We start from the raw sequence: 27,135 nt of genomic DNA on the forward strand, positions 1-27,135 counted from the left end.
CTTCAGACCTCCATACCCTGTCTATGGCCCCAAAAACATTGGTTTCTACTGAAGACATGATTATCTAACAAATGTATAGTTTTTAGTTATTTCTTAAAACAGCTGGGCACTGTAGTTCCCCAAGCAGGAGTAAATACAGCATTTGTTGGGGACTACTTTCAGTGGTGCATTGATACACATCTGGTTCTTTGTGTTTATCATATATAATAGTATTATAACATTCACAAAAAATATAGTAAATACAGTTAAATTACTACAGTTCCCAAGGTTCTTTGTAATGAAGGAACATGTTTCATTCATTTTTGCACAATAGAGTTCTACAACAACAAGCGATGACAGGCTTAGGCTACACAGGCTATCGTCATTGTTGGTCTTGGAAATAGTAAAACTGTAAAATATTGATCTGAACATTATGATTTTAATCTAATCTTTTATTGGATATTTCTGTGAGAGAAATGCCAAGAATCCTGAAGCACGACATGAACTTCCTGTAGGTTACGGTACACTATATGTGACAAATACCATGCTAAAAAAATGTACAAGAAATGTGTGATGCTCCTGAGTGTACCAAACACGCTGCTAACTTCTGAAAACAGTAATCTCTTGTGGGTTTGGTTCACGTTATTGACCTTGATTAGTCTTGTCTTCTAGTGATAATTAAAAGAGGAGAGAGACAGAGAACAGGCTGCTGGCTGTAACGCACACCGTCTGAAAGCTGTTGAGCAAGGAAATATAGCAGACAGAGCAGGCAGCCGGTACAAGCATGAACACACTCATAGGAAACTAGAGTTCAAAGACCAATTTCTGTAACTGAATTATGAGCAAATAGACCAGAATACAATGCAGCAATGATAAAGGGTAAAATGGCTACAAAATTTGCAAGCAAAGTAAAATCAGTTTCTTGACATGAACAGCTGCTAATCAGTCAAAACCCAGCTTTGTTAGTTTGGGTATTAATGGAGCAGTTTAAACACTGTCTGAGCTTTTTCCACCCTGCCGAGAATCAAGCTGCATACAAATGCATGACCACACACTTGAAAGACCAGGGGAGCTGCTACATGGCTTTGATCAGCCACAACTGGACAAGGGGCCTGTTGAAAGAGCGTGGAAGACTGACAGGGGATGAAAGAGGGAATTTCTGTGTGACAGAGACAAATAAAAGACAGATACAGACAGAAAAGCGAACAGGCGGGCAGACAGAGGAGGTGGGTGGGGGCGGCCGGGGGGGGGGGAGGCTGGAAAACAACCAGCAAGGCGAAGCGGTTGGTGAAAAGAGCCACCGTGGCACCGAACGTAGAGGCGGAGGTGGAGGCGGGGGGAGGGAGATAAGCACGGGGATTGGAGAGTTGAGAGGTTAAGTGTTTCGCAGGGATGGGATGGAAAGTTTAAGAGTACTAAGGCGAGAGTAGAGAAAATATACAAAGGCAGAAGCAAACTGGCTTAATGGGAAGTTCAAGGAAGGCAAAAGGCACACGATGTACCCTCGGTTTTTATGACCATTCTGTCAAGGTATTGATTAAAGCTTCAAGTCATCAGTCCACGCTGTTTAAATCTTTCCCTCATGCAGTTAAAATCAAGTCCTCTCTCTTTCCACACCACTGCCAGTGCAAATATTAACTGCAAATTGGATTTATAACTTCAATGGGAGCATAAAATTAGGGAATTTGTACCGTGATTATAGAGGTACGCTCTCACCAAAACAAATAGCATTAAAGGTAAAGGCGGAAAGTGTGTACAAAGAGTGTGATGTTGGCTGGCACGCCGTCTCCTCCTCTCTTTGTCTTTAAGAGCCTTTAACCAACGTCCACTGAACCTTCTCTGCTGTGGCCCGTTGTGCTTTTCTTCCCAAGAAGACTTCGAGAGGTTAGAGAGGTTTGTGGATTGTTGATGTTGGAGCACGGTTTAGCGCTAAAAAGAGACTGAGGCCAGCTGATAGGGTTACACTTGGGTTACACCAGAAAACTCTGTGACTGTCGTGTGCTGAATGTTTGAGTAAAATAACCTCAGTTGTCTTAGTTTTCACATCCCGCCACATCCCTCTTTTCCCTCAGTGAGCCAGAGAACACCGAGGTGAACCATGCTGTACTCTTTAATGCTGATCTTAAACTAGCAAAGAAAATTCACTTTAATCAGATCTTCTCAGTCTGAAGCCACCGGTACAACAGGCTTTTGTGTTTTCTCACAGTGGCACAAGTGGCAGGTTGTCAAACAAAGAACTATGTTGGGTTTTTATCAGAAGCTGCTGTAGCCACATAAGGGCACAGTAACAAGCTCCCATGGTCCCATGTTCTTTCAAGTTCATATTTGTTTTTGACATGGTTTAATGTTCAGAAAACACATTATTTTTCTTAGACCAGACATGGCTGCTGCTGCTGCTGCTGCTGCTGCTGCTGCTGCTGCTGCTTTTTTTCAGCCTGTGTCTGCACACTTAGAAGAACAGAACAACCCGTGTGCTTTGTTGATATTTTTGTGTTGTCGGGAGCTGGTGTTAGTGAGGAAAAAACAATAGAGGACAGGAAGGTGGACTCAGGAGGTCACAGAAGGGCTGGAGGTCTCCTCACCGAGGGACTGACATATTATCTTATAAGGCGAACATGTTAACAAACATCTGCCTCGCTGCACATTGAGCAGATTGAACACTCATTGGGAGTCGTTTTTTCTGGCCACCTAACAAATCTAAGTAGAACATTCCCTCTTTGTTTGGCTCTGTTTTGGTCTCCACAGACTCCTGGGGGAAACATCTGGCTCCTTAGCTGCTAAATGCTTCACTATATTCACCAGCTAGGTGCTAAGCACAGAGCACTGCTGAGCAGGTAGTGCACAGTGTGTTTTTGGAGCTTTTTTGCAGAATACAAATGACACTGGTGTGAGAAGTGAGACTGAACCGAAACGGCACAAATTGCAGGTTGTTAAACCGACGATAATTAGCTGAAAGTTGTGATGCTACGATGTTCCAGAGAGCTGCAGAGCTGGCTGATAGTGCTCTGTGGATTTGTCACTGTGAGCGACACCTTTCACATGGAACATTTCATGCTGAAGTTATGAGTTATGCTGAACTGCTGCTCCACCTTTGCTGCGTTTCTTTAAGAAAAAGGAAATATCAGCCCTTTTTTGTCATCACATTTCAAAACCATCGACTCAGCAACTCATGGGGTGATTCACTTTAGATGTGCAAGTGTCTAATCTTGACTTACTTGAGTCTCCAGTTGTTTTCACTGCTCTGTTCTAACTGAGGACAGAAGCAGGACAAATGCATGAGGGGTTTACCACTGCATGCGCTGGCACGGCTACACAACCCCTTATACTGTATTTTGCTAAGCTGTACTGGGATCTAGGAAAGAGGAATGCGGCCACGGATCGGGCTCATAAAAAGAGCTAATGTATGGCAGGCTTGGTCTCTGTGCCCATACACACGTGTATGAATACATGTGTTTCTCTTTGAAGCGAAGAACGTGATATAAGATGCACGTGGACGCAACTTAGTGTGAAATATAAGATCAAATCATCACAGTCATTAAAAAGAGGCACTTACTTCCCAACTTCATCGATGACAGGAGCTGGACACAGTAGGTATGTGTTTTCTACATCGGCAGGCTTTTCATCTAGGAAGCAAAGACATAAGTCATATTTCCAGAGGTAGTTGTTTTCATACTTTGACAAAAAGGCTGAGAAAGACCCAAACTCACTGCAGACTGATATAACCCTTGTTAGGTTGGGTTCACATTAAAAACAGAGGAAGGTGTAGGTGTACTCACTGACTGTAATGGTGTCGTTGATTTTGAAGCTGCAGAGCACCTGGTTGATGTTTCTGGCGTGGAGAAAACCGTTTCCTCTCACCACCACTTGGAAGGACTCTGGTTACACAGCACACAATAACACTTCTACATTTTAGACTCGCCTTGTCGAGCAAAATGACATTTTCATGTGCAACACTGCAGCATTTGTCACCAAAACAAAACTGTGCCGACATATCAAAAATGTCATATGGGCTTCGGTTCTCAAATCTACCGTTTTCATCTTTGCATTTTATTTCAATTTCTGTGACCTTTATGAATTTCACCCCAACAAACTAAAAATCAATAAACTAAGACTCTTGATAAAAACTAAACAAAAACTTGGCATTTAAAAAAAAACTAAACTAGCAAACCCCCTTTGCTAGTTAAAAACTAATTAAAACCAAACTGAAAACAATGTTAAAATGAAATAAAAAGAAAAACTAATGAGAAATGAGAAACTACAATAACCTTGGTATGAATATATATATATATACACTATATGGTACCCATGTATACACATATACAGTTTTCTACCTCACAAAAGAGCCGCTCAGAATGTCACTGACTTATAACTTAACCACATTAACTACTACAGTTGCAATGCTTCCTTTAACAAAGACAAAATGCTCATTTCAATGACTGACGGTGGGACTGAACCTGCAGCAGTAAACCACTCACTGCAGCAGCAGACAGGAGACTGAGATTGAGTTTCAAACTATTTTTCCTCTTGAAGGGTGAAAATAACTCACCGCTTAATAAAAGACAAAAGCAGATGTGAGAAGCAGTAGAAGTCTCTCGGCTTGTGCCAAAAGTGTTTAATCAACCCCTGTTTTTATCTGTTCATTTGTGACTTTTAACGTCCATTTAATGTTGCTTTAACTGTCGTAATGTTTCTCTTGGCGGGGCACTAAACGATGTTGTCTCCTTTACATTTCAGCTGTAGCCATTTTCACCACTGTCCCTCTCAGTCCTTTTTAATGAGACCCTATAATATTATTCCCACTACGGTACCTTCACCCAGCAGATTTTCTGTGGGTGACCTGGATGCCCATATATGGTCGTTATTCAGTCTGGGATTGTCATCACTGAAGTGAGAGAAGGGGAGCCGGGACACCCAGTAATGAAATAACACAAGTGAAGAAATGATGGGAGGCTGGCACCGGTGTGGACGACTCAGGAGGGACCTACGGCGATTTGTGTGTGAGTGTGTGCCAGTGTGTGTGTGTGTGCGTGTTCAGCCCCCCACCTCCTGCACACACACTGGAGGGCTCAGCTGCCAAAATCTCAATGCAGGATTTCTTGATGATCTGGAGGGCAAATGAGGAGAGATGGCCATTATTTTCTGTTTGTAACTGTTTGTCAAATTTTACTAGCTCAATAAAAAAAAAAAAGTTCTACAGCTCTCAAAGAATCAAGTCATTTCCTCAATCGTACTATATCACTGTGCATCTCCCTCTTCTTGCTACACTATTGCCATATTAGTCAAAGAGCCAGAGTAGCTTTACATTTCTCCACATCCCAAAGCACTGTGTTGTGCAGAGGTAGCTGTAATAAAAGTGATTCAGCGTATATAAAAAATATAAAGGGCGGAGGAAGTGCAGAAGAGGAAGTGCAAACAAATGAATCAGCTCTAACGTCAGCTGTCCGCTAGAGATGAGAAGCCTTGTTTTGTCTATTTCAAGTGGTAAATCTGTAATGCCGTCACTGTAAACTGCATATGGAGGATTATATGACGATCGACCACTTCACTGACAGACTGACTGAGAGTCTGTGCTGTACTCTCCAAATATGTGTATGTTGTATGAGCCACATAGGCTTACAGTTCTGCCTGGCATATATGAAAAATATCAATTATTTGACTAAAACTATGACAGTGGGCAGCGAATCAGTGTTACTCTGAACTCCTGCTTTGTGAAAACCGGTGTGGTGACTTGATTTGAGAGGCTGGTGAGGAACAAGGCTGGTTTAAAGTCAGTTCCGACACCCAAGGGAGTAATAAAAGGTGATTTTGCTAATGCGGGACAGACTCAAGATAAATGCATGATTGTGGACGTATGCACGGCTTGTTTGTGAGCCTCAGCTATGGGAATGCTTCCCTGTGAAGAGAGAAGTTTATTTACCGAGTCAATGACTCCCTGGAGGGCATGGAAGCCTCCCAACACAGGAAACACATGCTCGATGGTGTCTGCAATGGTGGCCAGCTATATGGGGGAGAGAGTTAGACACAGAGGTGTGGATGGAGAGAAAACAGAAGAATTCACAAAATGATTCATAATAAGATTTGTTTTTCTGCTGCTGTGGTTGAGGAAACACTTCCAACATTCAGAGGTGGATTACAGTGAGCTGCTGATATATCATAATATTTCATAAAAAGCCCAGATAGGCCTCAAATGTAGCTGTGTAACACAATTTCAGATGTCATAGACAGGAAGATCTCTACAAAAAAAAATGTGAATGCCATGAAAAAGTGCACACACACACACACACTTACACTTTAAAACCTGGGAGTCCAGTTCACAGTAATAATCCCACATTATCCACAATCAGGTAATGGGTCCATTTACAATCAGTCAAATGGAGCTCGAACTAAACCTGAGAGGGACCATGTCTGCTGACTGAAGGTCGACCAGGTCTCAAACATCTTTCACGTTTAATACAGGAACCTGAATCTTCCTCCAGATTGAAGCTAATTGTTGAGTATTATTGAGGTTACAGACATTTCTCCAGTCCAGCCTTGTGTGCTTGTATCTGCAGCGGCCTGAGAGGCGGCTCGAGGGTGAAAAATCACTCAGATTCGTTTTCAGGAAATATTAAATTATGGGTTATTCTAACTGCACTGTGGCCACTGAATGCATACTACACAGTACACAGTACAGTATGTGGATGGTAAATATGGTGCACTTATTACACTGGCGTGGGTGCTACCTGTGTCTCGTTGAAGTCTTTGACACCAACACAGTACACGATGGCTCCAAGAGACCTGGCTCTCTCTGCCTGTTGGAAAGAAAGAGGGAATAAATCAATTACTAACAGAAAACTGGCACTCAAGCAGTGAGAGTAGAGCTGAGTCACTGGAGTTACTAGAGCTGTAACTGCAGCAGTTTTGGGGTTGCTACCTCTTGCTGTGCAGTGATGAGCTGGTGTTCCTGCAGCTCTCCGTCTGTCAGTGCGATAATCACACTGGCCGTGCCTGGAGGAGACACACAGACACGCTCTAACCTCGACATAACACATAACTTTGAAGTTAGGTTTTCGCCTGAATTAGTTGTTTGATGCTTACCAAAGTTCTCCTGGTGTATCTGCTCGTTCGCCTTGACATGAGAAGACATTTTCACAGTCAGATTGTCAGGAAGCAGCCAGTGTTGCACATTTCACGTGAGCTTTGATTTGCTCTTTCCATAAAAAAAAGTTTGATTCTCAGTGTAAAATGACAAAAGGCTTACCCTGTGCAATCCAAGGTCCATGAACGTGTCTCCACCGGGAATTTCTCTTTTCAGAGCGTTCAGCCCCTTTCTGATGTCCACTCTGCAGAGAAGAGACACAGCTGAGTTGCTTTTGATGAGGAAACATTTAAAATCTCTCTGCTGCTTGTGGAAACAAATCCATCTCCATGTGACGTTTGTGTTTTTTTTTCCCCCGCTCTTCTCTCAGGGGTTAGGGTTAGGCACTATGTATTAGCACTATGTTCGCCATCTTTTTCACCACATTCTGGAGCACTAATGCAAAACTGGAGGCGTCGCTGCTGGAAATGGAATCCCAGTTTCCGCCATAGTGGTTAATGGTGTGATTCACCTCGCGCACAAAACTGTCTCGCACACAAAATAAGACTTACATTTGTGCAACAACAGAGAGCATCTGCTTTCACTCTGGTGCAACAGTTTGAGTTTGTTTTACGCCTGATTGTTTCTCTTGTGTAAGAGCATTCCATGCTTGAATAACATTTATTTATAACACAAAGTCAGCTTGGGTCGGTCAGCCGCAGTTAAACTCAATTTACCTGTTTTCCGTCAGCTTCATGATGGTGGATGCTCTGGAGGAGAACGTTATGAAGGACATCCTCAGCATGGGACTGGAACAGACAAACAGATCATCACACCTGTCATTCAGCAGCCCACACTGTTGGCCAGTTTGGATTGAAGAAAGCTCTGCGCTAAAATCCCCACAGATGAGCCAATCTCTAATCATACATCCAAGGACTGACGGTAACTGCCAAAGACAAGATTCAACAGTATTTGGCTGCTGGTTGGTGATTTCCCACCTTGCACAACATTTGAGTAAAACAAATCACATCATCTGAGATTAATCAGAAAACTTTGTCACAACACTTGCTGTTTTTCTCAGAAACATGAAGTAGCTGGCAGCTAATCTTTATGACTTATTATCATTATTATTACTTTAAGTACGTAAGTAAACCTAACTTTACTTTGAATAAAAGGACTCGTTCTTCGTTAATTTTAAACAATGAGCGTCTCATTGTGGACAAACCACTTCCTTTGAGGTCCCTCTGACGGGCTTTGTGGATCTGTGCCGCTACGCAGGATTAGAACCCTCTGTGCGTGACAATGGCTTAAATATTGACACTCAAACTTCGTCACTGGTTCCTCAGATGTGGGAAGGTTCGTTAGTTTTGTTTGTTGGTGAAAATTTATGTTTAGAAAGGTTTTACATGCATGTAAACATACACGCATGCACGGCTATCTGAAATTAAAAACAATGTGTTGTATTGTTTGTGAGAGAAAGTGAGTTGATGCTGATTTCTGCCGTTTAAGACTGTTTGTTTAAAACCGAAACTTTGAGGAGGGTTGGTTCTCTGCTGGCTGTGGCTGAGGCACAAAGCTCCAGGTGTTGTTGTGGCCTTCAAGCAGTCCGGAAAAAACAAAAGCATCCATTAGCTGAAGGTCAGCTGTTGAAATATCACATTTTATATTGCACTCTTACTGGTCTAAAGACGCTTTGTATTAACCTCTTAAGACCCGAGCTCTTGTTTGATATGCATTTTTTATTTCTCCTTGCTATTTGGGCTTATTGGACCCTGATAAGTATAAAACCTAAGCATCATCTTTTTACATGGTGTAGTTTTAGAGAAAAATGATGTCCACATATGTGGACAATCGGTCTTAATTTCCAGAAAACACAATAAAGTCACCTTTGTGCAAAACTCTTTATTTCCACCCTGAACATAGCAGTTTTTTTTCCTGACTGCTTTTGCATGTATTTATAACACATACAAAACATATTTTGAACATGTTTTGAAAATCACGGTGCAAAAAACAATATGAAATATCAACAATTTAGCCCACATACATGTCCATACGGCCCCAGCTAAGCAGAATTAACTACTATGGTAATATATTCCAAAATGTGATGTCCACGCATGTGTACGCCAGGTCTTTAGAGGTTAAGAAATAGTTCATATTGTCACGTCTACTGTATCGTTTCTAGTTTTCTAGTTTGGCCACAGATCTGACTGTCATATAAAAGTGATCATGTACACATCATGTGATAATATTGAAGACATTGGATTGTCTGCCTCTTCAATTTGTCAATTATGGGGCAAAATCATGCTGCAGGTATTGCAAGATTTAAAAAATCATTCATTCACGATCTCTACTTAAACACCACTTTCTATCACTTCCTGTCCTGTTTGGGCCAATATTCCTGTAATGCTACTATAATAATGGCTGAATGGGCCTATTCTTCTGCTACCAACATTTTTAAAATCGTTCTCACTCGTTATAAAATGTCAGATGTGAGCAACATCTAGGGGAAAAGATCTGAGCGGAGACACTTCAAGCTGCCGCGTTAACGGAGGTTTCTGTCAGCGTGGCCCATTGAAAGCATCCATCACTCTTCGACCCCCTTCCAAGTCAAAAGAGGCTGTAAAACCCAGGCTGCTCAAACACACAGAGGCCTTCCAGCCTGTAATCACTGCTGGTAACCCCACTGACACCAGACATGAGCACAGCTAAGGCAGAGACAGAGTCAAACATCAGCCTGGATGCTGAGCGTCTTAGCACATGGCCAGTTGTAACAGTAGGGAGACAGATTTTATTTTACTTAGCTGGAGGGACTGCTGTGTAATGTGTGTGTTTCTCTTTAGTGATCTACATCTCGGGGCTCCAGGAAGTCGACTACACAGGCAGCAAGGCTGTTTAGTGTCTGGAGAATTACATGTCCATGCCTTTCAAAAGTCACAGTACACACTCCACCTATGTAGCTCTCCTTTTTTCCTGCATGCATACATACAAACATTGTAGATTTGACGGAGTCATTGTGTGAAGTGTCTCTTACCTTTTGAATTTCTCTGCTAAATTCTCCACAAAGTAGTAGATTTCCTCCCAGTGATTCTTCACACTGCCGGACCTAAGACAGAAAAAAAAAACAGAAAATCACCAAAAAAACTTGAGTACATCTGTGCATAACAATAAAGACGTGTAAAACGTAGACGTTATTAGCATGGTTAGAAGGTGGCACACAGCTTGAATGACTGCAGCAGCTCTAAAATGGAATTTCTGTATATATCTGTGGGTTGCAAATGATTTGTTTGGCAAAAAATGCCAAGGCCTGAGCTATCTATCAGATACACACTAACCTCCATATGGCGGAGCATTTAAATAATGTTGTCTTTGGTCAGCCAAAGGCAACAGGGGGTAGAAAAGACACGAAGAACAAGCTGTGTGTTTGCTGGGGAAAATGGTTCAACTTACTCTTACTGTAACTCTGTTGTAATAATTTGTAACAAAAACTATTTTTGTCTTTTGTTTAATTCACAGAGGGAATATTATTATTATATATTATTTTGATTCCACGTCTGCTATGAATAGCTACCATGCTATTAAGCTGTCTAGCTATCTACTGCATGGTTTGCTGGTTGGTAAATTTGGAGGGAAGCATATTAAACCTGAATCTCACAGAGAAATGATCATAAACAAGAATCTTTTTTTTTTTATTAGCCTGTGCTATAAATTTGGAAGCAATACGTGTGCTGTTGAGATAAAAGAGCCTGGTGGCACCGTGTGGTGTGTAACGTTCATTTAGCACCCTCCTGCACCCTGAATGAGCCCCGGAGGGCCATGGAAATAAGGTCTTAGTCTCCTCAGGGGAACCTCCATAAAACTGGACTATTATTAAAAAAAACTCCCTTAGGAGCTACCTTCATTTCCTCTGAGCAGACTGTGTGCCTGCGTGTGTTTGTGGCAATTTTATTAAGTGTGAGCGTTAAGGGAGAGGGCATCCGGCATGATGTGACCAGTCAGCAGGTCATCCGTTAGCTAACGACTGAGCCGGAGAGATGACACATGGGAAATGAGCTAATTGACTGCAGTAAAACTGAAGGCCTCTTTAGAGGTTGACACTTATTTAAAGGCTGAGTGAATGTTATTCTAGGCGCTGACTAACTGATGTAACGGCATTAGACACACTGGAACTGGCCAGCATTGATGTGTTGTTATTTCTCTGTAAGGGACAGAAGGTCAGCACCACCTTTTATCCACACGAATCTGCTGGACTCCAGTTCTTTGGCTGGTCTCCATTTACATGCAGCCCAGTGAGAACTCCTCATTTTTTGCAAAATCCAAACATGGCATCATTCTTGAGTGTCATGAAACAGTGAATTTTCAACATTACCGCTTCATATATTTAGAAATAAAGAGTTCAACTCATGATACGGGAGACAAATATATTCAACAATCGGCCTTGAAATCCTTGGCTTGTATGGGAGGTAATGGGGACCAGACTAAACACTGACTATGTTATCTTAGCTTACCTTTTAGTTGAATTAGTCCCCAGCACACTCAAAAAGCTCTGTGAGAGTCACGTCTAGACATAATAAACACAATGAACTATTTCTTGCCTATGGGCCTTTTATGCCTTGGGCTGATGAGACAACATTTGTTCAGTAAATTGGATTACTATCATCAAAGTTTATTTGCTGTACAATCTATTTTGATTATGTGGATGTTTGAAGATACAGGAACCAACAGAGCCTTAGTCTTGCGGGTTGCTTTGGAAAACGGCACCAGATTCATGGAAATGGTTTGTGACTAATGTTATTTGTGTGCAATCGAGTGTCACTGAGGCTATACCCTACAGTGTTTCTGTGTTATTGCTTGGCAGCAGATGGGTTATTATTTGGCCAGGCTGGGGGGTAGACAGAGCCAGGGAGTACCAGGGACTTTCCCATCATGCCTCAGTCATTATCCTGCCAAACCAGACTCTAAATGCTCTGTTTGGTAGATTTGTTGAGCAGAATACTGTGTGTAAGTATTCGCAGCAGTCCACATTTTTTCACCTTAAAGAGGCAACAGCTTTTTACTGTCATAGCTCACACAATATCTGCGAGAGGTTGACAGAGTTGTTGACCTGCGATTAGTTTTGTAGATGCAGAACTTCTTGGCATTTAAAACTGCAGTTTACAAGCATTTCAAGGAGAATCGGCACGAGCAACAGAAGCTGAAATGAGAGCCAGCTCACATTCAACTTTCATCAACTTTAAATCCAAGAAAAACAAACAGATTGATTGCTCAGGAGAGGGTGAGCTTTCTGAGTAAAAACACTCTTGAAGAACCTTCCAGAAAGAGTAGAGAGTCGCTCCTTTGCCAAAGCTAAAGGTCCAGGTTTTGGTTCCCTTGGACCACCCTTGGTCTGGTCTTTCCAGACCCTCACTCCAAATCCAACAAAAGCATCCACAACAACACATCCATGTCATGTGAGTGTCAGTGTTTTCACTCGTCTAGTCTGAACAGACGTGAATGCCGGTCAGCTAAACGTCCAACCGAAGCCATTTCTCAGAGTAGCTGTTGATCTGATGACATGACTTGCTCCCCCACATCAAGGCTTTACATTCCTGTGAAGCTGAGCAAAGAAAGAGGACAAGACCTTACAAGCAAAACAAAACCCTCCCAAAATAGAAAAAGCTTGAGGTGGATGGAGGAGAGGTTTTTTAGCTTGGATGTTCAAGAAAATGTGCAGCGCAAACAGAAATAGTCACACAAGGATTCCACACACACACACACACACACACGGCCTCTGACCCAACGGAACAGCAGCAGCCAATTTCTTTAGTAAACTGTTCCATTACAGCAACGGAGGAGGGGGGAAAACTTTCTGCAGCTAAAAGTTATGTCGAGGTGTAGGGATCTTTTCTGAGTATTTATTTAACATCAGGGTGAATCTGAGGACTCCCACCTTTTGGTTTTCAGCTGCTTATCTTGATTTCTGAGCCACAATAGCTCTTGTTTGCCTTGGAGCGGTCCAATTGTCTGAGGTGGCTGCAGTCGTGGGACCGAGGCCTAGCTTGCAGTTTCACTCACCTGTCTAAACAGCGTTGGGAAAGGAAGTGGGCCATTTTATTCTATGATTCTTGATGAAACCATTTTATGCGGTGCCTTTTCCCCCTTAAATCCTTTGATCTAATTTAAATGGTCTGAGTTGAGCTCTACAGTTTAGCGGTTTGGGGTTTTGGGCACAGAAAATACAGGATTTCGAGAGGTGAGGGGCGTTACAATTTGCTGACAAAGTGATCAAGCCCAACAGCAGTTTGAAGTTATGTCATAGCAAATCGTCAAAGCTGAGCGACAGTGTTTACTTGATTGGACAGATTCTCGGAGCACGATGAGGAGCATATGTCTGGCCGTACGCCATTTGGGGGCTGAGGGAAAAGGGAAAGAAAAGGAAGGAAAGAGCAAGGGGAAGATGAAGAGCCTTATCTGTGAGATTGCTGTAGAATTCAGCTGACTGGCAGTGAGATAATGTGAAAAATCTGTTGGCTCTAATGCAAACACTTCTGCCAGAGGAAACATGCAGATGATTCGATGAAAACTTCAACTTGAGGCCAAGTTTCTCTTCGACCTGCCTCAGCCGACACAGCTGGCAAATAGGTCAGAACGGCCTACAGCAGCAACAACAGCAGACAGCCAAAGCAAGGAGCAAATAACTGATTAAATCACTGTGTGACTAAATCACTTGACTTTACTTACCGCTGGTCATCATTACTTGGTTCAATATCCAACAAACAGCTGCTAATGCTCCAGTGTTGCTGGAGCATTAGCAGCTGTTTGTTGGATATTGAACCAACCATTAAAGACAACATTAAAAGCCATTTAAAATGTAAGAAAACAAAAAATAGGCACATGAGTAAGCAAAGGATTAAAAACTAAGACAAAAAAGCAAAGTAAGTGAAGCACAGCATAACATGAAAAACAAATTAAATACAGCAATGACCACATAACACTGTCACGTTGACACAGGTTGTACAGTAACATGACAAACAGATGAATCAGGAGGATGACAAACGGAGCGTGCGGTGGCTAGGCATAATGACAGCTGTGGCTGCTATAAATGTAAAAGTGCCATGTTTGCATATTCATGTTGCAGTAATGGTAACTTTAAGGTTTGTTGTCCAGGATCTTGCTACTTATAGATAGTAAGATGCCCAACTAAATGTAATACCATCCACACTGAGTGGTAAAAAAAAAGGGCTGTTTGTCTGTGGTTACGTTCACCTCTAAATCTAGCTGTCCTTAATTATACACAGTTTGAATACTTAATTTCCTCTGCTTCTACATCGGTCCATCTACCATTGAGGGTGGTGATCCACCGTTTCCAAAAAGCTGTGGTCACAAAGGGAGGTAATATGCGTCATTACTGTTTAGTGATGCCGAACAGACCGTGTCAAGAGAAGACAGGAATGTTGCTGATGCCCCCCCCCACCGGTCAAAGAAGACTGGAAGGAAAAAAATGTTCTTCATTGTCTTCAATCATTTTTAATAATGCCTTTTTCTGCTGGCTGGTTTTAGGTTCTTAGCTACAAGCACTTTACATTTATTCTGACCGCTCTAAAATACAGACTATACCATTCTACAGTTGGGAATGTTATTTATCTAACTTTCTGCACAACACGCCTTTTTTTTTTCTATTAACAATGAGTCAGATGATGTGCCGTGTGAAAAATGTCGCTCATAGTCACGATGCAGAGATAACGATCAGCCATCTCTACAGTTTTAGCAACCGTCAGCGCACTGTTTTGGTTTTATGGACCACAACTTTATTGTTTGGTTGAGACTCAACTGGCAACAAGCTCAAAAAAAAAAAACTCAACATGATGTACCTGTCCAGCACTGAAAAGCAGACAGACCATAAATGTTTAGACTAGAGATACGACTCAAAAAGAATACTGCCAGCTGGATGTAAATAGGCAACAGTTTGCTAGCAGTGATTCGTATACCCAAGTGGCCATGTACAATAATTCATACTGCGTTAAGGTGCCTTCAAATGAGAAAACACTTGGTGTTGATTGGGCTGAGGGCCCTAAAGCAGCCATTTTGAATTTCAATCCTGTAACTTCAGCTGCAGCATGTTTGATATTAGCCAAGGGCTGTGGCTAGAGCGGCTGAGGTAGAGCGGGTCTTCCACTATCAACTGGAAGATTGGCGGTTCAATCCACGTGTCAAAGTTTCCTTGGGCAAGACACTGAAGCACAGCTTTGGTGTGTGAATGTAAATGCATGCATGAAAATGATTAGTTTCCTCCTGATGGCAGGGATGGAAACTTCCTCCACCACCAGTGAATGGGTGAATGTAGTCCACTCTCAATTACCCAGCAAGCACTTCTCTTTTAGAGGGCGACAGGATGACGGCATGTGGGAAAAAGCTCCATCAGTCTGAAGGCTTAGTGGTTCTCAGCTTCATTCTCACGGTTCAAAGTGTGAAGAACGGGGAAAAAAAAAATCCCAACTCCACTAAGGAGGCTGTCTGCCATTCCAGCTGGGCCTACCCACACCACCCCAACCTGCAGCCAATGATGGTGCTCCAATTTAACTGACTGGGCACAAGGATTTGTTTGTTTAAAACCACTAACCTACTTTTACAGCCATTGCAGAAGTCAAAGTCTTTACTGCGTGATTGCTGAGCTAATGCTGTACGTCTATTCCCAAACCGGGAGGAATTGTTTGGAAAAAATCTAACTGGTGAAGAGGCATTTGAGAAGTGTATCAAATTATCCTGATTTTTCTTTGTATGACCACCTAAAATGTACTTTTTTCTGTAGAATGAGTCAGAGTCATGTGTTAAACATAACCTGGAAATTTGGATTATAATTAGAGTGGCATTTACTACCTTTAAAACATTTTGTGTTGCTTTAGTCCCTGAGGGACCTCAGACAGCATGATATCATTTAACAAGAGATTTCTTCCTGCTGAAAATACCAAAAGCAACAAGCTGCAAAAGGCCGAATGACAAAACGCAGAGCGAGTGTCATTCCGCAGCTAGAACATCTAACACGACTAGACATATCAAAAATATTTACGGACTGCAGCTGCAGCTTGGTTTTTCTGCTGACTTGCCAGGATTCAGGTGCCATGACCCAACGCCCAACCAGCACGCCAACTTGTGACTCCATCAACGACAACATTTTTCAGCAATGATTAGTAAGAGAGAGATAAATGGAAAAGGAAATTCTACAACTGTCACCCCTTTGGCTGACATCATTATCCATAAATTCAACAGTGATAACAACGCTGTGGGATTAATATATGCAAGAAATTACTCAAATTTGTGCCCAATTAACATCAACAACAAGATGGTTGAATGCAGTCAAGCGGTGAACATTAGCATTTGGCCTTTAGGTGGATTCCTTTATCTCCCATATGAGCACACCCAAAACCATTCCTCTGGCGCTGTGTTCCATATAAAACAGCAAGCTGCGTCCCGCCCGCTCTGAATCAGCAGATATACATCCTGGTATGTACATAAGCAGCAGTATAGGGCTTAAAGGTATACACCAAATGATCACTAAAGTATTTTAAGGCTGAGAGTTTCAGAGTTTTGACACTTAAATTGACCATCAAGCAAATCCCATCACTATGTATGTGCCTGAAAGTCCTGGATTAGGTAGGTTACAGTAGTAGTAGTAGAACCAACCTCTACATTTATTTGGTTGCAGCCTTTCAGTCCTGTCACTGGTTGTTGTGTTGCTGCCCCTCAGCCCTCTGACACTCTGTGGGTATAATAATAACTCTGCTTTCCTTTAGGATGTCATACATAGTTCTGCGGAGCGCTTAGCAGCTGAGGATAGTGTGTCTCGTTACAGCCCAAATTTTCCAAACTCAGTCCCAGATGTCCCAGATTCAAACTGGCAACGACGCAGTCATTAGCCACCTTCTCTGCCCTTCAGACTGCAGCCACCCAGATGTCTCTGAGAGCTCCGTCCAACGTGACATCATCTGCCCGAATCTGCAATAAATACCTTCGGAGTCAACTTTATGAGCCAACACAGCAGTTATCTTACCTCATTACTGTGAAACTCATGACCCTCTCCTCCACCTACAACACAGTGCCCAAAGTGTGTTTCTCATTCTTAATCAAGCATCCCAATCCAATGCAGACATGATGTTGGTGATGGAAAATTCTGCAAAGCCCCAGATAGACGCATTCGGTGCTGATGTTTTTAGCCTATGGATGGTAATGCCAGTTAGTAGGTCTGTCAGCTTCGTGTGTAGTTTGTGTTTAGTGCTGCTTCACAAATGTTGGCATGAAAGTAAGCATTATAGCTGCTAAACATCAGCACGTTAGTGGTGTCACTGTGAGAATGTTAGCACGATGATGTTAGCATTTGGCTCAAAGCACCGCTGTCACAGTCACTATGTAAGATCGCCCTGCCTTGTTTGTCCCTCAGTGCTCAGTCTAGTCTGTTTCTCTTCTTACTGGAAATGAACCTCCTGCATGTCCTATTTCACATGACAACTCATACGTTTCTTAAAATTTGGTCCTTAGGACTCTTCATTCGCTTCATTCTGATGAAAGATGAAAGGTAACACAATTCTCTGGGTCTCTTGTTATTGGTTTAAAATACAATACGTGAGCATCACATGCACAAACAGGTTTGGAAAATAAAGGCAGGTTTATGGCTGGGTGACTCCAACAACACGACCATGCAGGGTGGGAGTCCAGGTAATCTCTATCAACAGATACCTGCATACAAATGCAGAATATGTGGGCAAGATCTTTGGTATCCAAAGCCCTCTGGTTTCCATTTGTGGTCCAAGCGGTATTGATCAATCACGCTTGAGTGACAGAGAGCTGAAGAGGTGGAACACACTGGCCGAAATGAAACCTTGGAACCCATCAATGATGATGATGATTTAGCTTTTTATTCACCTTTTTTTTTTTGTAATTATCAACATTCATATAAAGATATCTGTTTATAAAGTTTAACCAAAATGTCGGCTGGCCCAGATATCTGCTATCTGGATATCCGCTGGCTGAACTGGAAGCCCAGAAACATTGGCTTTTGCCCCCCAGAGGCTACATTGTCGTCAGATGATGGCCAATGGGTTCAGAGATTGGGTTCTTAAGTGACCAATGGTTCAAGCTGTTTGTGTTGATGAAGGAAGGACTGTCAGCATGCTAGTACCCTGCATCTTCTGCTATTGTACATACTGAAACTCTTCTCACTCTTTACATTTTTCCATATGGATCAGCCAGGGCAGAGAGTTCAGGCCGTGCCTCGTAAAGCCTATACAGGCCTGAGGCCTGGGCTTGAGACAGGCGTCTAATGAGCTTCCTCTTGTTTGAAGTCCCCAACTGAGGTCTAAACCTTGTTAGTCACCCCAGAGTGCTCACCAAGGCATGCAGGCGAGCTAACAATAGCATCTGACTTTGAAAAACATAAAAAAAAAAAAAAAAAGGCTGTTGCTATTTGCAGCATGTGTCAGTGTTTACCGCACAGCTCATGCCAAATGTAACCCATCACATCTGGGGAGCAAGTCTCGTGTTTTGTGTCTGCTTCTGCTCGTCAGTCAAATGCCAGGAAGAATGTGAAAGGTGCTGTGACATTAAGCGGGTGCAGCAAGACACTTATGCTGTAGCCAGGCGCTGATTCTCACCGTCAGCATGGCAAATGTGGGATATGAGATGCTGTACAGTCCTCAGTGATGCTAAATCTGCATGAAACAAATCTCAAATCTCCTTTATCTCTCTCACGACCTCAAAGACGAAACCCCAAAAACAGGCTGCCTTGTTGCTGTGTGCAACACTTTGTTCTCCAGATTAAGACCATATTTTCCATAAATGTTGATACTTCCTGTCCTTTCTTGTTTCCCCTCCCCATTCCTGGCATTGCTCCATTAGTGCAAGAGGAAGGATAAGGGCTTACACAGCAATATGTTTTAAATCCCCTTTCGTTCTCTCCAGATAGACGAATAAAGCTGCAAACTGTCTCAGCGACCTTTTCATATTTATGTCTCTAAAACGACTGCAACAATGAGGTACATAAGCAGCGTGCTTAATCTGTGATGTTTAGTGGACATTGGCCATGGCTCCTGTGTCAGAAAACACAACAGTGCACTCCCACGGCACAGTGGAGGCACTGAAAGAGAAGCAGGGACTCCAGATGTTTCTCCAGCTTTTCTCTGACATTTTATTTTCTCCCCCTGCTGAAGTCCAGCGCTAAGATGTCACACAACCACAACATTTTTCCTATGTGGGCGTGCAGAAAGTGGAAATGAAAGAGTGAACGGTGAGCAGTCACTGAGCAAAGAGCAAAAAAAAAAAAAAAAAAGTCCCTTTAGCCTGGAAGGGAGGGAAGAAAAGGCCCTTTAGGAGAGTTTTGAGGTTCTTTCTTGTTGAGCTGATGTGGAGAAAGAGGTTTTAACTTACACTGAGAGAAAAAAAGAGAGAGAGATGTCATTCTTTTAGCATCCATACACTCACCTCTCTTTTTGCCTGTTCAGCAAACTGAACCCTGCGTCAGCCTCCTTTCTGGCGTCATCACGCACGCACGCACACACACGCACGCACAGACGCAGCGCTGCTACTTTGCATAAACTGTGCTGCCTAACTTTTGCTCTTTAAACAGTCACCTTAGAGGCTACAAATCTGGTATCTTTCACCTCATGCTTGGAGAAAGAAGCACAACTACAGCATGACGTAAAGCAGCAATAAAAAGCCTCGGCAACACAGAAAACTTTAAGCAACAGTTGGCTTATTTTTGGTGTTTTGCTAACTTTAACCGGAGAAACAGCTATAGCCTAGCATCCCAATGCTACGCCTCTGAGAAGAAAACAGTTCTGAGGTGTTTCCACTTACTTATCGAGCACAAAGTACAGGTCAAAGGCGCCCTGACAGGAGCTCTCCTCCTCAACCTCCTCCTCCCCCTCCGCCGCCAGCTCCCGCTCGGCTCTCCCGGATGGACACGAGAGTAAAAATAATCCGAATAAAAGCAAAACAAGACGCATGGTCAACAAAAATCTCGCCATCATTTTCCCCCTTGCAGAAAAAAAAAGTTAATTCCTTTGTGGATAAGAAGAGAAAAAAAGAAGCAAGAATGCTGCAGCGTCTTCTTTACATCCCAGAGACGGTCGTGTAATTGCAGAGGCAGAGATGTAACAAAGACAAAAGAAAGGATGCAGGCGGCGTCTGTTTTATTTTGGAGCTCAGTTTCCAGTGATGACCATCCCGGTCACAGAGATGCTTCCTCTCAGCAGGGGGGGAGGGGGGGGGACTGAAACATAAAAGTTTCGAATAATTCAGAATCCACATTCAGTTCACTGGAAAAAAAGAAAAACTTCTTCTTCCTTTTTTTTTTTTTTTTTTTGCAGAAAAACAAATCCAACCCTTCGTCAAAGGGAGAACTGGCTGAAATGATGGGATGGGTGCTTCAAAACAAATAATAATATAAAAAAAAAAGGATAAAAGTTTCCTGTCAGAATGTGAAAACTGGCTGAGGTGTGAGGAAGCCAAACGGAGCTGGGTTAGTGCTGGAGGAACTGGGAGCCCGCGGGACAGACTTGGCTGAAATGGACCAGGTCTCATATTTCAGACTGAGGAGGAGAGAGAAAGAGGGAAAATGGGTCAACATCCCATTTTGCGCCTCCCTCACGTGGCAGACAGGCGCGTTTTGTGGGGGGAATCTGAAGATATCTATGACATGATTATTGTCATATCATTAGTATATAGTAGAATTACCAGCCTTTGCCCCTCATTTATCTGTACAAGCTTCTCTTGTGCTGCAGCTACCAGCTAATAACAGCAGCATGTAGAGCAACATCCTCCATAATAACACCATCATGAACCAGAGGCTGTAAAGACAAAAGTTATTCTCATTCATAGAGCACAACAAACATTTTGTTGTCCATTAAACATACGGACATGATCAACACACTGGTCATTTATTCAGAAGTCTAACGTGGGCTGAAGTAGGGAGGGTGAAGGAATGGATTAGATTATAAAGATATTTTTTAGAAGTGAAGCAGTCTGGCTGGTAAGTTTAACTTGATAGTAGTCTGATTACTTTGCTTATTCAAACAGCCCTTTAGACTCTGTTACCTGGGTTCATTTGTAATATTTTCAGGGATGAGCTGTGTTCTTAAACTCCAGCATCTACAAACTGTGTTTTTTTGTTTTGTTTTTACACTAAATCACTACAGGTTATGCCTAGTTTGAATTTCCAAAGACTGACAAGCTAAGTGGACATTAATATTAAATGCTGGTTAGTAGCAACTATGCTTCTTAGAATAAAATTGAAATGAAGTTATTATATTTATGCAAATAAACAACAAAAATACTAGTTTCTCAGCTGTGCCTGCTACGTGTCCTCCTCCACAGCCGTTCTTATTCTGTGAAATTTATACATCTGAACTTAAATGTGGCGTCCTGTGACTTCTGCACAAACCAGGCAGACAAACAGATTCCTAAAAAAGTGAGTAGCAGCCTGACTTCTTCACAAGGTCAATCCCATAGCGGAGCTTTACGATTCAGACCCTCCCACCCCCTCCCACACACACACACACACACACACACACACACACACACACACACACGATGTGTATGTGCCCCAAAACCCATTGGCCCCTGTTTAAAATCTCACCACATGTTGATGTGTGCTGACTTTTTCCTCACCTCACTGATCCCCTCTGGTCCTTGTGTTTACAAATGAAAATCTAGTGCTTAATCATCACCATTGTCTCATGTCTACTCTTTAAATCCACTAGCATACATAACACTTACAACACACTTTTAATAACCTGGTTCCATTGTAGATAATCAAATATGCGACCAAATATCTCTATGCACAATTAAGGTCAAGCCTATTACCATTAATTGCCACACAAATGGGAAGGTTCAGCCACTGTTATATAACTTAAATGGCAATGAGTTGGTTTTACTTTATTTATTTTTCTTAAATAAGATGAGTTGAGGATGCTCTTCAATGTAAAATATATATTTATCATTACATTTCTAAATAATGTGATAATGCTTGACTTGAGAATTGATAGATTTGAATTAAAAGAGATTCTGTAAGATGGTTTGTTTGATGCAAAAGTTTGGTTTCTATATAGAGCAACAATAGTTCTTGTGTTTTCTTTTGGTTTATTTTCTTTCATTGTATTTTAAGACCACATAGCTAATGCTTGAAACATGTCATCAAATTATCTGTGAAACCACCAAAACTGTGACCGATCAAAAACGTGCTCTGGCAGTCCATGATGTAATTTAAACACTGTTGCACTGTCACTGACAAAAGACAGGGTTTGAAAGGCTGCCATCTGTGCTTGTGGTACCCTTCATTTTCAGTCTTGTGAAAATCTTCTGCTGCTTGTCTGCTACATGATTCCTCCAATAGACCTTGTTTATTGTGGTGCCAATGTAGAAGTCCATATTTTTACTCCTTTGTTGGTGAATTAATGCTACAATTTAGCAGCATCACAAAGAAAAATGTCGTGTTCTCTTTCCAGCTGTTGGTTAATGATGTTATAACTGACAGTTACATGTTATGATAAACTAATCTGGCTCGGTATCAATTTAAAAGGGAACTGCCTGCACTTCATTATGGATTGGACACACAATATGTTCACGAAAAGACTTTTGTAATGGTAAAAACTGATTTTTTTGTCTCTGTGCTGTAAAACTGTGCTGTAAAACTCTGCTGCTGTAAAACAGGACCAACACGCACTTTGGTTTTGTATTTTTGTTGTCTTTTTTTATTGTCTCACCACTTAAATTGATACAAGCAGGCCCACATGGCATAATGGACATACATTATTCCCATACACAACAAATATATTGCGTGATGGTTTTCTGACCAGTACAATAAATGGATTACTTCACAGAGGTCCAAATTACCAATATCCAACATAATAAATTAATAGCAAACTTAGTTTGAATTAATTTTGTGTGTGTTTACTTAATTCGTTTCCTCTCTTTTGAATGAGATTTTGAATTTTTGAAAGTTGCTTTGATGTTACAACTGATCCAGACTTGTTCATACCCACTTAATAAAAGAATCAGCTTCTCAGCACCATTTATTTTCCAAACGTCCAACACCAGATCAACATTCAACAGAAATAAAAACTAGAGGTAAATCATTCTGTTGAACCTTTGCTCTACATTACAAGCAGGCTAAAAAGGCTTAGGTGTCAAGATGATGAATAACAGATTACACGTTGTACTTTGTACTTAATCTACATCCATCTTTTCTTAAGGTCTAGACTCTAAATCTTGAAACCATTTGGCTGCCAAAGCAAAAGTGAAACTTGAACCCCCCCCCAGGCTATGTTCAGGACTTAGTTTACTTCTGTCCTGCAAAGTGCTTGTTGAAGATGCCCTTGGCGGTCTCAAGGGCGGCCTCAGCTGCGACGGGTATGTGAGGTGCGATGCCGGCTCCCTCCCATGCCGGCCCAGTAGCAGTGTCGGAGTGGACGGTGGGGATGCTCAGGAAGATGCCGGTCTCGCCAACACTGAAGGTCTTGGGTGGTTGGGAGGCCCCAGCTGTAGTCTCTCCGACTATCATAGCACGGCCGAGCTTCTTCATGATATACACGAACTCCTCTGCAGCACCAGCAGTCGCTCCGCTGGTCAAAATGATCAGGCTCTTCTTGGAACCGTACCTTGTTCCTGAGGAAAAGGATAAGATGGAGATTTTTTTAAAGAAATAGGTGAACAGTGAGTAGCAGGTAAAATACATTATGTAGTAATCACATCTTCCCTAATATGGATGCAGATATCTGATTAGCGTTGAGCAATAAAGCTTTCTTGCTAATTGAAAATGGCTTTGCCAACCAAGAACATTCAGACAGCTTTATAGCTTATTTGGCCAGTAAGACAGTTGATCTTCAAAAGCACAGATGCTTCCATGTTTTTTTTCCGATGTGTCTCTGAATGCAACTTATTTTTCACCATTTGTGGGCATCGGTAACTCACTGTAAACACAACACCGATCACCTTTTGAGTAGATATGCCAAGCTTGTGTGGAAAAAGTAAATTTTACACATTGTGCAGGTATAGAGCAATGTCAGCATTCATTTGGAGTCTTTGGCCACCTGGCAAATTTCAGTCCCATATAACCGGCCTTTTAGCTCTGTTTTTGGTCTCCACCAACTCTCAAAGAAATGTCTACCTGTTTAGTTCATCAGCTAATTTTGTTGCAGACCGGGATCCAAGGTACAATAGCTGCAGTGAACAATGAGTAAAAATGACTGGATTTTTGTTTTTTAATTACCAGTGAGAACAGGCAGGGTTTGGAGCTCTGTGGTGGTTCCGGATGGTCTGTCGTACAGCTTGTCCAGCACAATCTGCTGGTCGGCATCAAAGAAATAAGAGCAGAAGCCCGCAATGGCAGTTGTTTGCCCACCAACGTTGTTCCTGCAAAAACAGTTGTATAACAGTCATAGAGAGATGATTAAATGATTAAATTGAACAATCCTTTTTGGAATTTTCAGTTATGCAGGCTTTAATGAAGATAAAAATAGACAAATCCTCCAAAAAAACAATATACTATTGTGGACTGAGTCTTCTAAATATAACATTGACTGATGAGGTTTATCAGCTTTAGTGGAAGATTTGTTTTCTAAAATGGACACACTGCATTTTGAACAGAGGCTTTGACTTGCTCTGTGAGCAGGATTACCCACCTGAGGTCAATGATCATAGCATCAGTGTTGACAACTATGTTCCAGACATGCTCAACAATAATCTGGGCCACGGCCTTGACCTCCTCAAAGTCTCCAAACATGTCAAAACGCAGGTAGCCAATGTTGTTCTCAAACACATCAGTGTGGAAGGAGACTTTGATCAGCTCAATGTACAACTCTGGAGAAACATTCTGTAGAAGTGCAAGCAACAACTCAGCATTAGTAACATAGTCATGGAGAATACACCAAAAAAAAAGCCAAATACTCAAAGCAAATAAGAAATACCTAAATTGCTGATGTTCATTGACAACATTTCTATCCAAATGTTTTTATTTGATTTTAAAAGCATAAAACGTAGTTTGACAGTTCTATTGTCTATCTGTTTATCTGTTTACCTCAGATCACATCACTATAACCCATACTACTCCAGAGTATTTGAGCTCTACAGGTGAACAGTGAGTGAAAAACTTTTGTCACTAAATAAGAACTCTATTTAAAACAACTAATAAGAATAGCTGTGTTTCAATATTACATAATGACAATGAAGGATAATTTTCAGCCAAAAAACAATAATCTTATGTACAAGCGTCTCACCATGGGTGGCAGGACTGGGGTGTTGCTGGTAGTCTTCAGGCTCTTGTCCCCAGACAGGGTCTTAAGGTCAGCCGACAGCTTTGCCTCCAGACTGCTCTTGGAGAGCACCATGCTGTACTCGCCCTTTGCGAGGAGCCCTTTCAACTTTTCTGCAACATCAGCCCCAACATCTTCAAAGGCGTAGTTGTCAGCAATCAGAGTCGCTGATCCCTCAATGATGGCTGGGACTTGGGCATGGAGTTTGATGATGTTGATGGCAGTGGCGAGGGCGTCTTCAGCACTGACCTCCACATCAGGGGTCACACCTGTAACCTCCCATGTGGAGCCAGTGATTGGGTTGACGGACTTTGCGGTTGGCACAGTAACGTAGAAGTCAGTGTCACCCACTTTGATTTTATCGATTTTCACAGAGCCCCCGGCGGTCTTCTCTCCCACAATGGTGGCCCTCTTCAGGTTCTTGAGGCTGTAGGCGACATCCTCAGCAACACCCTTGGTGTTTTTGCTGGTGAGGATAATGAGGGGTTTGGTGGCACCATATCTTTCCCCCAGCAGTGTGGACTTAGACAACAGATTAGTGGTGGTGTTTGAGGGACGGTCATAAATGCTGTCAATGTGAATCACAGGCTCAGCTTCGGTGAAGTAAGACACAATGTACGGGATTCCTGAGATGTCCCCGCTGCCAGTGTAGCGCAAGTCAAATATGAGAGCTGAGGTTGGAAGGATTTTATCCCAGACCAGGGTCAAGAGCAAAGGGCCAACCTTGTCAGCGACCTCCTCCCCGAGGATGTTATCGATTCTCAGGCAGCCAATGTTGCCCTCCAGGATGTCGAGCTTGATTGAGGACTGGAGGACGGCAACGAGCTGCTCAGGGGGCAAGGGTGGCATCTTCGGAGGGACCACAGGGATGTAGTTTGGCTCATAGGAGACCATCAAGCGTGGGTCACTGACAGTGGTCTGGACTCCTGTGCTTAAGACAGTAGCCAAGGTTTCACTGTCTGGGATGTTGAGAACTTCTGTGTTGCTGCTGGCTGCATCAATTGCCTCCTTCATCCCTACCAGCTTCTCTGGTGAGCAGTAATTGTCCATGACGATTTTTGCGATATCTACGATGAGGCTAGGGGCAAACGAGGCATGGATAAAGAAAACATTTCCCAAAAGGAGCAGAGATACCACCAAAAACAGAGTCTTCGCCATTTTTGTCAGACAAAAAGTGAGTAGATGGGAAGTGGAGGTTGTTGAGCTGGACCTCCTTCTCTGAAGAGGTTCTTTGTCAAATGGCACTGTTTTGGCGGAGAGGTTTCTGTTAACACACACCTAAGAGGATTTCCCCACAATAAACCTCTAATCGTATTATCCAGAGTGGCCCTGTAAGGCAATAACAACCTAGCCAAGTAGGTGTAGTAACGAGAGGGTGTTGCCAAAGATGCTAGCCTTTAATTTACAAAAGGTATTTTGAACACCTATTTAAAGCAACCCCTGTCAAATAGGGACAAACATCTAAAAGAGATTAAGGGTAGTAAAAATCCTGCTATGGTAGTCAATGCTCATTTAAGCCCCTGTGTGTCAATATTTATGTGAAAGTCATTGATTTGTGACTTTTGTGCCTTTTTTTGAAGACAAAAACATGGGAAATTGTTAAGTAATGCATGTGAAAACTCATTCTTGACATATAATTCAACACAAAAGTCAAAGCTATTGTTTGGCCTGCTCGTTAATTTCCTCAGGTATGATCCTGTTAATGTCTGGGAAAACAAATCAAAACATAACTCAGAACCACTGACTTCTTTTATTGTTTCATAAACAGCACACATTTAATAGCAGTCGCTCAGATGGTGTGGATTGTCTCCTGTCTGAAGAAGA

General features: G+C 42.2%; 2 protein-coding genes across 2 annotated transcripts in view; both read right to left on the reverse strand.

Annotated features, from left to right (window-relative positions):
- antxr1c (ANTXR cell adhesion molecule 1c) overlaps window positions 1-20,028 on the reverse strand; it is a 31,975-nt gene extending 11,947 nt beyond the window's left edge. Inside the window, exons 1-11 of the mRNA XM_070851814.1 lie at window positions 19,859-20,028; window positions 10,068-10,139; window positions 7,774-7,845; window positions 7,220-7,301; window positions 7,057-7,087; window positions 6,893-6,966; window positions 6,702-6,770; window positions 5,897-5,977; window positions 5,023-5,083; window positions 3,756-3,854; window positions 3,533-3,602 (exon numbers count right to left, since the gene is read on the reverse strand). Of these exons, the coding sequence (XP_070707915.1) occupies window positions 3,533-3,602; window positions 3,756-3,854; window positions 5,023-5,083; window positions 5,897-5,977; window positions 6,702-6,770; window positions 6,893-6,966; window positions 7,057-7,087; window positions 7,220-7,301; window positions 7,774-7,845; window positions 10,068-10,139; window positions 19,859-20,028 (881 nt within the window). The remainder of the gene's footprint in view (window positions 1-3,532; window positions 3,603-3,755; window positions 3,855-5,022; window positions 5,084-5,896; window positions 5,978-6,701; window positions 6,771-6,892; window positions 6,967-7,056; window positions 7,088-7,219; window positions 7,302-7,773; window positions 7,846-10,067; window positions 10,140-19,858) is intronic.
- Window positions 20,029-23,339: 3,311 nt separating this feature from the next.
- On the reverse strand, window positions 23,340-26,469 carry rbp3 (retinol binding protein 3). The gene is made up of 4 exons (XM_070852428.1): window positions 25,276-26,469; window positions 24,682-24,872; window positions 24,270-24,412; window positions 23,340-23,665 (listed from the first exon to the last, which is right to left on the reverse strand). Exons 1-4 carry the CDS (start codon window positions 26,467-26,469, stop codon window positions 23,340-23,342), a joined length of 1,854 nt encoding a protein of 617 aa, XP_070708529.1.
- Window positions 26,470-27,135: the final 666 nt, after the last annotated feature.

This window comes from Pempheris klunzingeri, chromosome 20, assembly GCF_042242105.1.
Source record: "Pempheris klunzingeri isolate RE-2024b chromosome 20, fPemKlu1.hap1, whole genome shotgun sequence".
NCBI lineage: Eukaryota > Metazoa > Chordata > Actinopteri > Acropomatiformes > Pempheridae > Pempheris > Pempheris klunzingeri.